Source organism: Halichoerus grypus, chromosome 8 (genome assembly GCF_964656455.1).
Source record: "Halichoerus grypus chromosome 8, mHalGry1.hap1.1, whole genome shotgun sequence".
Taxonomy (NCBI): domain Eukaryota; kingdom Metazoa; phylum Chordata; class Mammalia; order Carnivora; family Phocidae; genus Halichoerus; species Halichoerus grypus.
The window spans coordinates 142,553,854-142,567,138 of record NC_135719.1 but is presented as its reverse complement, the minus strand read 5'-3'; the positions used below and the strand labels follow the sequence as shown (position 1 = coordinate 142,567,138).

At 50.4% G+C, this 13,285-nt stretch overlaps 1 protein-coding gene across 4 annotated transcripts in view; it reads left to right on the top strand.

Moving 5' to 3' along the window:
• The window catches only part of CLMN (calmin), a 119,493-nt gene that overhangs the window by 62,526 nt on the left and 43,682 nt on the right, over positions 1-13,285 (top strand). For all 4 annotated transcript variants that reach the window (XM_078054162.1, XM_078054163.1, XM_078054161.1 and 1 more), the window contains one exon: positions 13,128-13,189. In XM_078054162.1, coding sequence (XP_077910288.1) covers positions 13,128-13,189 — 62 coding nt within the window. The remainder of the gene's footprint in view (positions 1-13,127; positions 13,190-13,285) is intronic.

Below are 13,285 nucleotides of genomic sequence, written 5' to 3'. Positions count from 1 at the left end.
CGACTTGTCTTGGAAAAGGCCGGTTTGCTGAACAAGGAAAGCAAAGGTAAGAATCATGTCAAAGCCTGGTTGCCCAAATGTTATTTTTCTTACTGGTTTTGGTGACGGGAGGAGAGAAGGCATTCTCTGATCTGCAGGCACCAAACCTCAGCTTTTCTGCTTCTCTTTAAGATTTTATTTATTTGAGGGGGGAGAGGGGCGGAGGGAGGAAGAATCGGAAGCAGACTCCCTACTGAGCATGGAACCAATGCGGAGCTCGATCCCTCGAGATCATGACCTGAGCCGAAACCAAGAGTTGGATGGCTCAACCGGCTGAGCCCCCCAGGCACCCCTGTTTTTCTGCTTTTCTTTCCTCCATGCCTGCCACTCCACCCACCCCACATACCCCACCGCTGCTATTTTATTTTCCTATGACAGTAAATAGAATGCAAACAAAGCCCCGCTCCAGAAGCCCTAAAGCGAATTTTTTAAGAAGTTGGGCCGTGAGGTCGGGCCACCAGTTAGACTTGGGATGGCTGCTTAAATCAGGCGGTGGGGCCTGTGGAGTCTAGAGCAGGGCTTGGCAAACTGCAGCCCACTGCCTGTTCATATAAATAAAGTTTTATTGGAACACAGCCATGCCCATTTATGTACTGTCTTGGCTGCTTTCCCACCAGGACCGCAGAGTTGACTAGTCGCTGGAGACCATGTGGCCTGCGAAGTCTAAAACATTTACTATCTGGCCCTTGACAGGAAAAATGGCCAACTCCTGGCCCAGAGCAGTGGTGCTCAGCTCTGGCTCTGTGTCAGAATCACCTGGGGAGCTTTGAAAATGCAGATGCCTGGGCCCCGCACCCAGGGACTTGGATTCAATTAGCCTGGAGTGGAGCCCAGACATCCCTATATTTTTTTTTTTTTTTTTTTTTTTTTTTTTTTTTTTTTTTTTTTTTTTTTTTTTTTTTTTTTTTTTTAATTTTTTTATTGTTATGTTAATCCCCATACATTACATCATTAGTTTTAGATATAGTGTTCCATGATTCATTGTTTATGCATAACACCCAGTGCTCCATGCAGAACGTGCCCTCCTCAATACCCATCACCAGGCTAACCCATCCTCCCAACCCCCTCCCCTCTAGAACCCTCAGTTTGTTTTTCAGAGTCCATTGTCTCTCATGGTTCTTCTCCCCCTCCGATTTCCCCCCCTTCATTCTTCCCCTCCTGCTACATTCTTCTTCTTCTTTTTTTCTTTCTTAACATATATTGCATTATTTGTTTCAGAGGTACAGATCTGAGATTCAACAGTCCTGCACAATTCACAGCGCTTACCAGAACACATACCCTCCCCAGTGTCCATCACCCAGTCACCCCATCCCTCCCACTCCACCCCCCACTCCAGCAACCCTCAGTTTGTTTCCTGAGATTAAGAATTCCTCATATCAGTGAGGTCATATGATACATGTCTTTCTCTGTTTGACTTATTTCGCTCAGCATAATACCCTCCAGTTCCATCCACGTCGTTGCAAATGGCAAGATCTTATTCCTTTTGATGGCTGCATAATATTCCATTGTATATATATACCACATCTTCTTTATCCAGTCATCTGTTGATGGACATCTTGGCTCTTTCCACAGTTTGGCTATTGTGGACATTGCTGCTATAAACATCGGGGTGCACGTAGCCTTTCGGGTCCCTACTTTTGTATCTTTGGGGTAAATACCCAGTAGTGCAATTGCTGGATCATATGGTAGCTCTATTTTCAACTTTTTGAGGAACCTCCATACTGTTTTCCAGAGTGGCTGCACCAGCTTGCATTCCCACCAACAGTGTAGGAGGGTTCTCCTTTCTCCGCATCCCCGCCAACATCTGTCATTTCCTGACTTGTTAATTTTAGCCATTCTGACTGGTGTGAGGTGGTATCTCATTGAGGTTTTGATTTGGATTTCCCTGATGCCGAGCGATATTGAACACTTTTTCATGTGTCTGTTGGCCATTTGGATGTCTTCTTTGGAGAAATGTCTGTTCATGTCTTCTGCCCATTTCTTGATTGGATTATTTGTTCTTTTGGTGTTGAGTTTGATGAGTTCTTTATAGATTTTGGATACTAGCCCTTTATCTGATATGTCATTTGCAAATATCTTCTCCCATTCTGTCAGTTGTCTTTTGGTTTTGTTGACTGTTTCCTTTGCTTTGCAAAAGCTTTTTATCTTGATGAAGTCCCAATAGTTCATTTTTGCCCTTGCTTCCCTTGCCTTTGGCGATGTTTCTAGGAAGAAGTTGCTGCGGCTGAGGTCGAAGAGGTTGCTGCCTGTGTTCTCCTTTAGGATTTTGATGGACTCCTGTCTCACATTGAGGTCTTTCAACCATTTGGAGTCTATTTTTGTGTGTGGTGTAAGGAAATGGTCCAGTTTCATTCTTCTGCATGTGGCTGTCCAATTTTCCCAACACCATTTGTTGAAGAGACTGTCTTTTTTCCATTGGACATTCTTTCCTGCTTTGTCGAAGATTAGTTGACCATAGAGTTGAGGGTCCATTTCTGGGCTCTCTATTCTGTTCCATTGATCTATGTGCCTGTTTTTGTGCCAGTACCATACTGTCTTAATGATGACAGCTTTGTAGTAGAGCTGGAAGTCTGGAATTGTGATGCCGCCAGCTTTGCTTTTCTTTTTCAACATTCCTCTGGCTATGCGGGGTCTTTTCTGGTTCCATACAAATTTTAGGATTATTTGTTCCATTTCTTTGAAGAAAGTGGATGGTATTTTGATGGGGATTGCATTGAATGTGTAGATTGCTCTAGGTAGGATTGACATCTTCACAATATTTGTTCTTCCAATCCATGAGCATGGAACGTTTTTCCATTTCTTTGTGTCTTCCTCAATTTCTTTCATGAGTATTTTATAGTTTTCTGAGTACAGATCCTTTGCCTCTTTGGTTAGATTTATTCCTAGGTATCTTATGCAGACATCCCTATATTTTAGAGCTTCCCCAGGTGACTGTCATGTGCGGCCACGGTTGAGAATCACGTGTCTAGTCTCAGTGGGGTTTTTTTTGTTTTTTTTTTTTTAAGATTACAGACCTGGAATTTGCCATTCTGCATTTGTACCCAGTGACAATGATCCAACCTTGACCTCAATGTCAGAGTGCAGCCCTTCGGTCCGAACCATGTGTCTGTGGCATCAGGGAGACCTTGTAATGATAAAAATCCCTCCAGTGCCCCTGGGACTAAATGTGCCTGAAGAGGGTCAGAGGTGAACTGCATTACGGTGAGGGGCACGCCTGCACGCGCACACAGATGTGCACGAATGTGTCCGTTTGGATGGCCCGTGTGAGTAGGCAACTTTTGTCTGCTTTCAGACAAAGCATTTTTTTTTTTTAGGTTTTAAAAAATTTATTTTTTAATGGAAACCAGTGTCGTGTGAAGCGTTTGTATTTGTCACTTTGGCGCAGCTCGGTCCCTGGACCCCGGCACGGGCAGCCTGTCCTCTCTCCTGCTAATTAATGTGAAATGTTGGTGACACCTCCAGCCTAAGGAGAATCTGACACCTCCTGCCTCCCCTGACCACAGGTTCCAGCCCTCCCTCTCCTGCTCAGAGTAGGAATTTAGAGTCATGCTGGTGTCACTTTTTTTGGCAGGCAAAAGCGGTAAATGGGGGTTTCACAGTTTGCTTTATCCCTTGCATTTAAAGCAAATATTAACCACCTTGCTTCTCGCTGTCTGTGTCACCCACGGGGGGATCCCAGTGCCTTCCGCCCTCCCGGCCGCTGTCCCTGGCCGCAGCACCGTGTCTACCAGCCAGAATGACCAACTCCTCCTAGTGTGCCGGAAACTTTCCCAGTTTTAGCACTGAACATCCCGAATCCTGGGGTTCCCCCCTCGGTCCTGGGTGAACTGGGACAGTTGGTCACCCTAATACTCGAGATTCCCGCGGCTGATTGGCCTTTGTACTTGAAAACATTGGTATGTGGAGGGCAGGTGCGAGGTTTATTAAAGACAGATGTGCTTAAAAATGCAAATTAAGGTCATTTGTATGCAGTGGAATGTTTTTAATCTCCTTTAAAAAAAAAAATAGCTGAACCCAAGCGGTCGAGTTAATTCTTATTAGGCCTGTTAAGATCTGTTTTGGGATAAAATACCAGGTCAGCTGTTATTCCGCAGTTGAGCTAACCTGGGCATGAAACAGGTTTTTCATCAAGGTTCTTCAGTAAAGTGTTAATTTTGAAGGGGTTCGACCAGCCCAGCGCCGTGCTGCGGGGAGAGTCTTGGCTTACAGCAACCACGCTAGAGTCTTCTCCCGGTTCTACCGCCAAGTCTCCGAGACTTGGTGTCCTCGTCCACGCAGGAAGTACTTGTCGCTAACCTGGGGGGGGCGGTGGCTGGGACAAATGAATGGCGGGTGTCAGGTGATTCTCACTGTGCCGGGAACAGACTTAGTTAATGTTGGCTTCCTCCCTTCCTTCCCGGGGAGCCTGGTTCTCACTCAGGACACGTGTTAGCTAGGGCAGGCAATGCCCCAGCAACAACCCCAAGATGCCTGTGGCTTAACTCAGGGACGACGTGTTTCTGACTCACTCGGTGGTCCAACAGTGCTATTCCTCATCAGGTTGCGCCGCCCGGTGATCCTTGTCCAAGGGGAGACTCGGGAGTCTGGGCTCCTTCCCTCCTGTGGCTCTGTCATCCTCTGTGTCCTTGGAATGGTCCCTGTGTAGTGGTCACAAAGCACGGTGGATTGTTCAGGCCTTGTCTGAAAGTGGCAGGTGGGTTCATACCTTGGACCCACCTCCATGCCACCGTCCAGGTCTCAGTTGTGAGGCCCCCGCCACCTGCAAGGGGGGGCTGGGAAGTATAGTTTGGCTGTGTGCCCAAGAGGAAAAGGATGCAGGGCTTGGCAAACACGTGGTAGTCTCTGTCACAGGAAGTGTGGCTCCCCAGTTCACTGGCTGTGAGGACCCAGTGGAGACATCCCTCGTTAATGAACATCTCTCTGTATTTGCAAAACAGGCTCCTACAAGGAAGTTGTGATCAGTTTTACACAGAAGAGGGGTCTGGCTTCAAAGGAGCTTGGTTTAGACCAAGTTAAAGAAAGTTTTTTTTTTATTGCAGGACTTATCAGAACCTTTAATATACTGCTATTTCCCAGACTTCCTGGACTCCTCTTTTGAGAGGCCTTTGAGAACTAGTCGTCTACAGAATGTGGTTCAGAAAACACTGCTTTAGAAGTTACTCAGTATTCAGAAGACAGAATACTTTCATGAAAGCACTCGTATAAAAAAATCACCAAAATTTGTGGAGAGTTCAGTCCCCCAAGGATCTCTGCGTTAGGGGTTCATGAGGTGAGCCTTCATGCTGTGTGAAGAGAATATTTTTCTACCTTTCCTTCCTTTTTTCTTTCTTCCTTCCTTCCTTCTCTCCCTCTCTCCATCCGTCCTTGTAGAACCTATCAGGACAGGGTCCCCATCTTCTTATCCACAGCTGAGTGTAGTCAGTACTGTCTGCTGTCTGGATGGGGATGTGAATGATCTGTGCGGGGCCACTTAAATCCCCATCTCTCTTTCACCTGGACACGTCAGGGCAGTCCGCCTGGATTGGTCATGTCACCCAGGTCTGCCCATCTGGGTGGATGTGAAAAATCCCTTTTCCTAAGCTTGGGTTTTTATGGCTGGCTGGCGTCATCTGTCATCATAAAAGTGAACTGAGGTTTAGCGCTGAGGTTAGACAGAATCACTCACAGAAAAAACTAGAGCGGGTTTATTTTTTATTTCTGTTACAGGCACCAGCCTAAATATATATATAGCTTAAAACTTAATTTGGTGTGTAATTGGGACTAGCTCTTTGGAGCCCTGGGTTATGTGTTTTGGAGCAGCTGAGAAGCAGGGGCACGGCGGGGCAGGCCGTGGTATGTTAATTGGTGGCCTCTGGGACCTGTGAGAGAATTGGATTTGAGTCCCCAGTTAGAATGAGCTTGGCAGTTTTATTTGCATCTCTATGGGTGCATACTGGGGAGACCACCGGTTTGTGCTGGCTCGAGCAGGTCACCCCTAGTCTCTGTCCACGATGCCCCTGGGCGCATCCCTGGCCTGCACGAGGGACAGAGGAGAGCAGGCACGAGCCAGAGAGGGTGACCGAGCTCGGCCAGCTCTGGCCTGCCACTTCTCCGCACACTTAGGCGAAGTAAGTTGCGTGCTGCTTGGCCTGTGGTCCCAAGGAGGGTTTTGCATTTTATTACCAAAGTCTTGATAAAAGGGACTCAGGTCAGAGCAAACATTCAGGGAGGAAAAACAAAGGAAATTAAATGCAAAATCACTGCGGGTGCAAACCACATGGAGGCCTTGGCTTTAATACCACCAGAGCTGGTGGGGGGAAGTGGCCCCCAGGAGTCGGAACCAGGGAGCGCTGGCCTGGGATTCCTGAAGCCTGGCCCCTCTCCTCTTTAAAAAGAAATTGCCGTTTAATTTGTTTCTGAGTTTTATTTCTCAAGTGAACCAGCATGGGGCCATGTAATGAGCTTGTGTTTCTGGGAGGTGTTGAAAGATGGGAAAGGAGCAAAACCACGGCCAGACGGGGTGGCCAAGGGCTCCCGGGGCTCCAGGAGCGGCAGGACTGGAGGGGCAGGCGGGGGTTGCCCGAGCGCTGGCTTCTCTGGGTGTTGTCTGGGGGGGGCAGGAGGTGCCCTTGCGTGGGCCGCTGCCTGTCCACCGGGAGACCAGAGCGAGGGAGCGGTCTCTCCATCTCTGTTTAAAGATCCCCGGGGCCAGCCCGAGCCGCCGGAGGAGGGTGGCACGGCCGACATGAGCCTAGGACACTTCAGATGAGAGTGGGTCTGAGCCGTGGAGAAAAAGATTTGGCAAGAACGGGAGAGTATATGTAAGCCTCTCAGGAGGCTGCTGGTAAAAGGATGGGCAAAGGCTTTCTGGACCAGGTTATTATCAGAGGAAGCCCTAGAGATTGTCACCAGTGGGGGCTGCGACTGTCCCCTGGAACTGAGATGGCCGTCTGTCCGGTGCCTGGCGGATGGGAGCAGGTGCATGCCAGGAGCTTGCCTCTGCACAAAACAGAAGTAGCTGTGGAAAAGTGTGGGTCCCCCCACCACCACCCTGCCTGCCCTACCCTCCCTCCTGGACAGAGAGGGGTGGGTGACTCTCCCCCTGGGGACAGGCACAGCCCACCAGCCGTAGCCAGGGTAGCAACGCCCCTGCCCCAGCTGACCTTGCTGTCCCAGTCCTGGGTATGTGACCCCTCCTCCCCTGCCGCCACTGCTGTCCCCTCCCAAACGCTGACCCGACCCAAAGGAGCTTGTGTCCAGGAGGACTTGCTAAAGGACCGAAAGGCGCAGGGCCACGTGTGTGCCCATGAAGGGCCGTGAACGGTGAGGACGAGTAGGTCCGGCTCCTGAGCTGCGTCACGCACCTGCACGCAGGGGCGCCACCGTCTCTGATTTACAGGAAGGGCCGCTGCGAGCCTGGGAAACGTTCGGTAGCCGGGCGGAGGTGAGCAGTAACGGTGACAGCTGTGTTCCCACAGCGCCGCGTGCCCTGCTCTGTGCTGAGCTCTGTGGATGCTTTGCCCCACGGAAGGCCCATCATCACCACCGCTGCCCCCGCTCTGTCCCCTCCTGCACCCTCTCCCCAGCTGCCTAGTGACCTGAAGAGTAACTGCCGTGCATCACCCACTCCCCGCGCCGTGGGGAAGCCCTCCTGTGATGGCGAAGGCCAGCCCGACTGCGTCCGACCCTCACAACCCCATGACGTGGGTGCTCTGATCCCCATTGTACAGATGGGTAAACAGAGTCCCTCAGGGAAGATAACGGCAGACCTCTCGTTTGCTGGAGCTCTTCTCTGTATTCTGTGGCGGGAAGGCTGAGATGGGGGCCGCCTGGGTGGTCCCATAGCCACACCCCCACCCGGGGCTTCTCACCCCGGGCGCTGCTGACATTCCAGGCCGGATAAATCTGTTCTCTGGTGGGGGCCGTCCTGTGCACGCTAGGGTGTGGAGCCGCATCCCTGGCCTCAAGCTGTAGATGCCAGTCGAACCCTCTGCTCCGTGACGATCAAAACTCCCCAGATGCTGCCAGGTGTCCCGTGGGGGCAGAGGCACCCCTGCTTGAGCACCACTGGCTGGGAGCCAGGCCTTGAGGAGACTCCAGCCCGTGCAGGGCCTGCCCAGCATGGGGAGTGGGCCCAGGGCCGCCAGAAAGCCGGAGGACTTCCTGGAGGTGGGGTTGGAGCAGGGAGACCAGCAGCCCGGCCGAGGAGGAGAGCAATGAGGCCTCAGCCTGCCCATCTGCCTCCCACCTCGGACCAGGCAATGCCTCGGAAGCTGGGAAGAAACGCTCCCAGCTGACCGTCTGAATGGACATTGCAGAATGAAGGCCCCCTGCGGGCATTCTGGTCTGCGGTACTTCTAGTAAATTCTGGTTCATCTCTCAGGGAGTCAGAGAGATGTACGAATTCAGTGACTAAAGCCACTCTCAGGAAGAGCCCTTTGGACGATGAAGGAACAAGAAATGGCATTTTTCTTGCCCGTGGGCAGTAGGCAAGCTGGGAGCCGTACCTGTGTCCCCATCTTTGGTCTCTGGTACAACCTGTGTACCGGGCTCTGGACGGCCTGTTCCTTCTATGCCAGGTGACAGGCCCGGTGCACCCCACACGCTGCCTGAACATAACCAAGGGATTGTGCCAGTTGTCTCCCCCCAGTTAGATGCAGGTTCTCAAAGTGTGCCGCATTGCCACCCAGCAGGCTGATTAAATGCAAGTTCCCAGGCCTTGGCCCCAGAAAGAGTGAGTCTGTAGGTCTTGGATCGGGTCCAGGAATTAGCATGTTAACTGTCACCCCGGAAGCTCTTGGTGTGAGTGATCTGTGGGCCATACTTTGAGAAACACCGAGGCACTTGCTGATCGCATTAAAGTTGTGTACATGAGTATCTTCGTGCTTTAGCTGTGTGTGTGCGTGAGTGTGCACACATGGAGAGTTCTAGAAGGACAATCAGCAAATTATCAATAGTGGTGATCTCTGGGTGTAATGAGATTTTAACAGATTTTAGATCTATTTCTCTGTGCTTTCCTGTATTTTAATTTTTTTATTATAAGCACATATTTATAGACAGATAAGCCATCAAGGCTTTCTCATGGGTGGGGAAGAGCAGAAATATAATAGAGGAAATGTTATAGAGGAAGTAGGTTTAAGGGAAGTGTGGCCATAGGGAAAGAAGGCCACTGTGTAAATCAATCTATTTTAACTCTCAAGCCAGCGTCCCTCTCTCTGTGGCTCCCGACTCCTGAGCTGGCCACCGGTGGCCTGAGAAGGGAGGAAGGTCACATTTTGAAATTGCCTATTCTTTTTTTTTTTTTTTGAGAGAGAGAGAAAGAGACTGTCCATGCGTGCACGTGAGTGGGTGGGGGGCAGAAGGAGAGAGAGAGAATCGCAAGCAGGCTCTGCTCAGTCTCATAACCCCGAAATTATGACCTGAGCCGAAATCAAGAGTCGGACACTTAACCAACTGAGCCACCCAGGCGCCCCTCTTCTTGGCCAGAGTCATGCAGGGGGATTCAGGATGGTGGCTTTGTGCCAAAAGCTTGGGCCTCCCTTTCCGCCTGCATCCAGTGGGTCCCAGGCCTGGCGAGCTCCCCATCCTCCACCCCGCCCCGCACTTGGATGGTGCTTTTACAACATTGTTATTGCTCTGCTGTTGCCCAGCACACCCACTCAAGGCCCCACAGGCACTCCGTGAAAAGGCCAGACCCTTCCAGAGAAATAGCTCCCTACACCTTTACAATGTGATAGGTGCGGAGGAAAAAAGGGGCCACTGAATTTATGGAAACTATATAAAGTTTATGGAGTCTTGGCAGGCCAGAAGTAGAAAGAGCCTGCAGGGTGGGGGTGGGTATTTCGAAATGGTGAAGGTCATGAAAGAATGTCAGACCTTTGTGCCGAGACAGCAGACAGAATACTGCAGGCCCAGGGCGCCCTGTGTGCCTGGGAGGCTAGGGAAGGTGGTCTTCCCTGAGCAGCTTTCGGGGAACCCTTGTGGGGTGATGCCTTTGAACCTTCACCACATGCCTCTGAGGAAGGCACAGTTATCCTCCCTTCTGCACAGGGGAGACTGAGGCAAGGGTATGTTGGCAGTTGTGAACTTGCCCAAGGTCGCACAGCTAGTGGTATGTGGCTCTCAGGTGGATATTCTGGGGCAGGCTAAATTCTCACAGTCTCTCTTTCTCTCTCTCCTGTGTATTGAGCGATGCGTCCCAGTTTCAGGTCCAGAAATTATGGTCTCCATACCCTATTTCAGTTTGGGACTCATCTGATATTTGCGATTTAGTCTCATGGTCCCCTGGTGTCTTCAGTCATCACGGTGCCCTCCCGTGGGTCAGCTTTGCTGTCAGAGCTAATCTGTGCTCAGATTCACCCACAGGCCGTGGCTGGAAGGGAAATGAAGCCTTCTGCCTTCTACTTCTACCCCCCTGGAGTAGCCTTCCACTTCTGCCCCCCTGGGGTAGCCTTCTACTTCTACCCCCCTGGGGTAGCCTTCTACTTCTGCCCCCCGGGGTAGCTTCTACTTCTGCCCCCCGGGGTAGCTTCTACTTCTTCCCCCCGGGGTAGCCTTCTACTTTTGCTCCCCTGGAGTAGCCTTCTACTTCTACGCCCCTGGGGTCTGAAATTACCTCCTCTCATCCCCGTCAGCCCTGGAAATTTGTAATTTATTTTGCCATGCATAGTGCCTTGTAGCATCCATGTCTTCTCTCCTGCTTGGCTGTGAATTCTTGGGGTGCAGATTCCGTGAATGTGTTTTTTTTTTTTTAAGATTTCATTTATTTATTTGTCAGAGAGAGAGAGAGAGAGAGGGAGGGAGAGCAAGTACAAGCAGGGGGAACGGCAGGCAGAGGGAGAAGCAGGCTCCCTGCCGAGCAAGGAGCCCGATGCAGGACTTGATCCCAGGACGCTGGGATCATGACCTGAGCCGAAGGCAGACACTTAACCTTCTGAGCCACCGAGGCATCCCACCATGAATGTGTTATTTATCTCTGATTTTGCCCATAGGGTCTGGCATAGTTCCTGGCATGTAATGATCACTGACTAAATATCAGCTGGGAGGATGGAAATGGATGGATGGATGGATACATGGTGGGTGGATGCATGGATGGATGGAAGGATGGATAGATGCATGGATGGAAGGATAGAAGGATGGATGGATACATGGTTGGGTGGAAGGATGGATGGTAGGATGGATGGATACATGGTTGTATGGATGGATGAATGCAAGGATTGATGGATGCATGCATGGTTGGATGGAAGGAAGAATGGATGCATGCATGCATGCATAGGGAGAAGGATGCATGGGTGCATGGATGAGTGCATGGATGGATGGATACATGGTTGGATGGAAGGAAGAATGGATGGATGGATGCATGCATAGGTAGAAGGATGCATGGGTGCATGGATGAATGCGTGGATGGATGGATACATGGTTGGGTGGAAGGATAGATGGATGGTTGGATGGATGGATGAATGCAAGGATGGATGGATGGACAGACAGATGGGTGGCTGGATGGATACATGAGGCATATATAGACTAACAGACACCCACTTCTTCTTTTGTACCCTTCTGCATGCATAGTTAAACCAACAGTCCAAACCAGGTTCTCTCAGGCTTTCACTGAATGCACTTCTGTTTCAGGGATGTACTTCACTCTCTCTGAAGCCATATGGAGAAACCAGCCTGAGTGTTTGAATGTGTGTGTAAATACTTTACAATCCCATAAACTTGTTTAAAGACAGGTGGGGGTGAACGTATAAACCGGGGCAGCCTTTTGGGAGGGCAATTTTGAAGTAGCTATTAAAATTTTAAATGTGCCTACCACTAAGACCCTGCAGTTCCACTTTCAGTTGTCAGGCATGAGACATATATTCATACGTTTGTGCACAAAGAACCACTCAGCAGGGCACTTACACAAGGATGCGCACTGCCATACTGCTTGTGACCGTGAAACACCGGAAACTGCCAAGTGCCATCCACAGAGGGGTGGCCGCTGAGCTACGGGACACCCATACTATGGCAAACACTGCAGAAGCAGAAAGGTCCCAAGTGGGGCTGGCAGCAGGGTGTTCTCCAGTCTTCTGGAAACTCCGAGCCTCTGTAGCTCATGGCCCTCAGCAAATGCCCCGCTCCCTCCTCCCACATTTCTATCAACTTCTTTTCCTTTCCTCCTCTTCTACCCACAAAACACAGTTTACTGGAACTAGATCTTTAATTCCTACGCCTGCTTACTAAGTGACCTTTCCTTACAGAAAAGGAGGAAAATGAGAAAAAAGCAGTTAAGTGCATAATTACTGTCTGCCGGCTCTTCAATTAAAAAGATTGAAAGCCGTAATATTAAAATTTGATTTATGGGCACCACTATCTACCTAATAATGAGGCTGAGAGGGAAAAAGAACCATAGTCGTTACAGAAAACCGTAGCCCCTTGGCTCCCCCAGGAGATAAATTGCCTCCCATTTTCTTATTGCTAAAGAAATGTGGAATGGTTTTAAGCATATGTGACATGTTCTTCCTATATGTTGAAATCCAGAACTTAGTAATTCAGGAGTCATCTGGCTCAGACATTTCAAGGAAGCTTCCTGAGGGGCGGAGCAGCCTGAGCTTCGGGGTGCGGTGGGGGGCTGCTGCCACAGGCCAGTGAGCACACCGACCCGGGCACTGGCACTGCCCGTGGTCCGGGTCCCAGGGCACCAAGCCAGCTAATGCCGCAGAGCTCAGGAGCCAGCAGGAAACGCACGGAATCCAGCTCCCAAGTCCCAGCTTGGCTGCGTCTTAGCTGTTTGTCCCTCCGTTTCTTCATCTGTAAGATGGGAATAACCTTACTGATTGTGTGATGTTGGGCAGGTGCCCCCGTTTTCCTATCGGAAAGAACACGTTGTTCTGTGTGTCTGAATTCATGGTTATTTATTGCCATTAAGAGGCTGTGGGGTTGGGCTGGGGAAAATGGATTCTAGGTGCCGCACAAGCCGTTGTGGACCCCGTCCTGGGAAGGGCTTCGCTTAATACAGGGGACCCGCCGGGGTCTGTCTGCCATCCACCTGGAATCCCCCTGGGGAAGAGGAGAGCCGCATTTTGCATGTATTCCGTTTCATCCAGCTAATGGCATTTCTTTGTTTTCAGTCGAGAGGGAAAATGTGCAGAAGAGGACCTTTACGCGATGGGTAAACCTACATCTAGAGAAGGTAAGCGGGGGCACTTGGGTTTTTGTTAAGTGATCGATTCGCCCGTGGCAGTGTGCAATGCAGGAGTGTGGCGAGGGGGGCGGGGTAGCTCAGTGT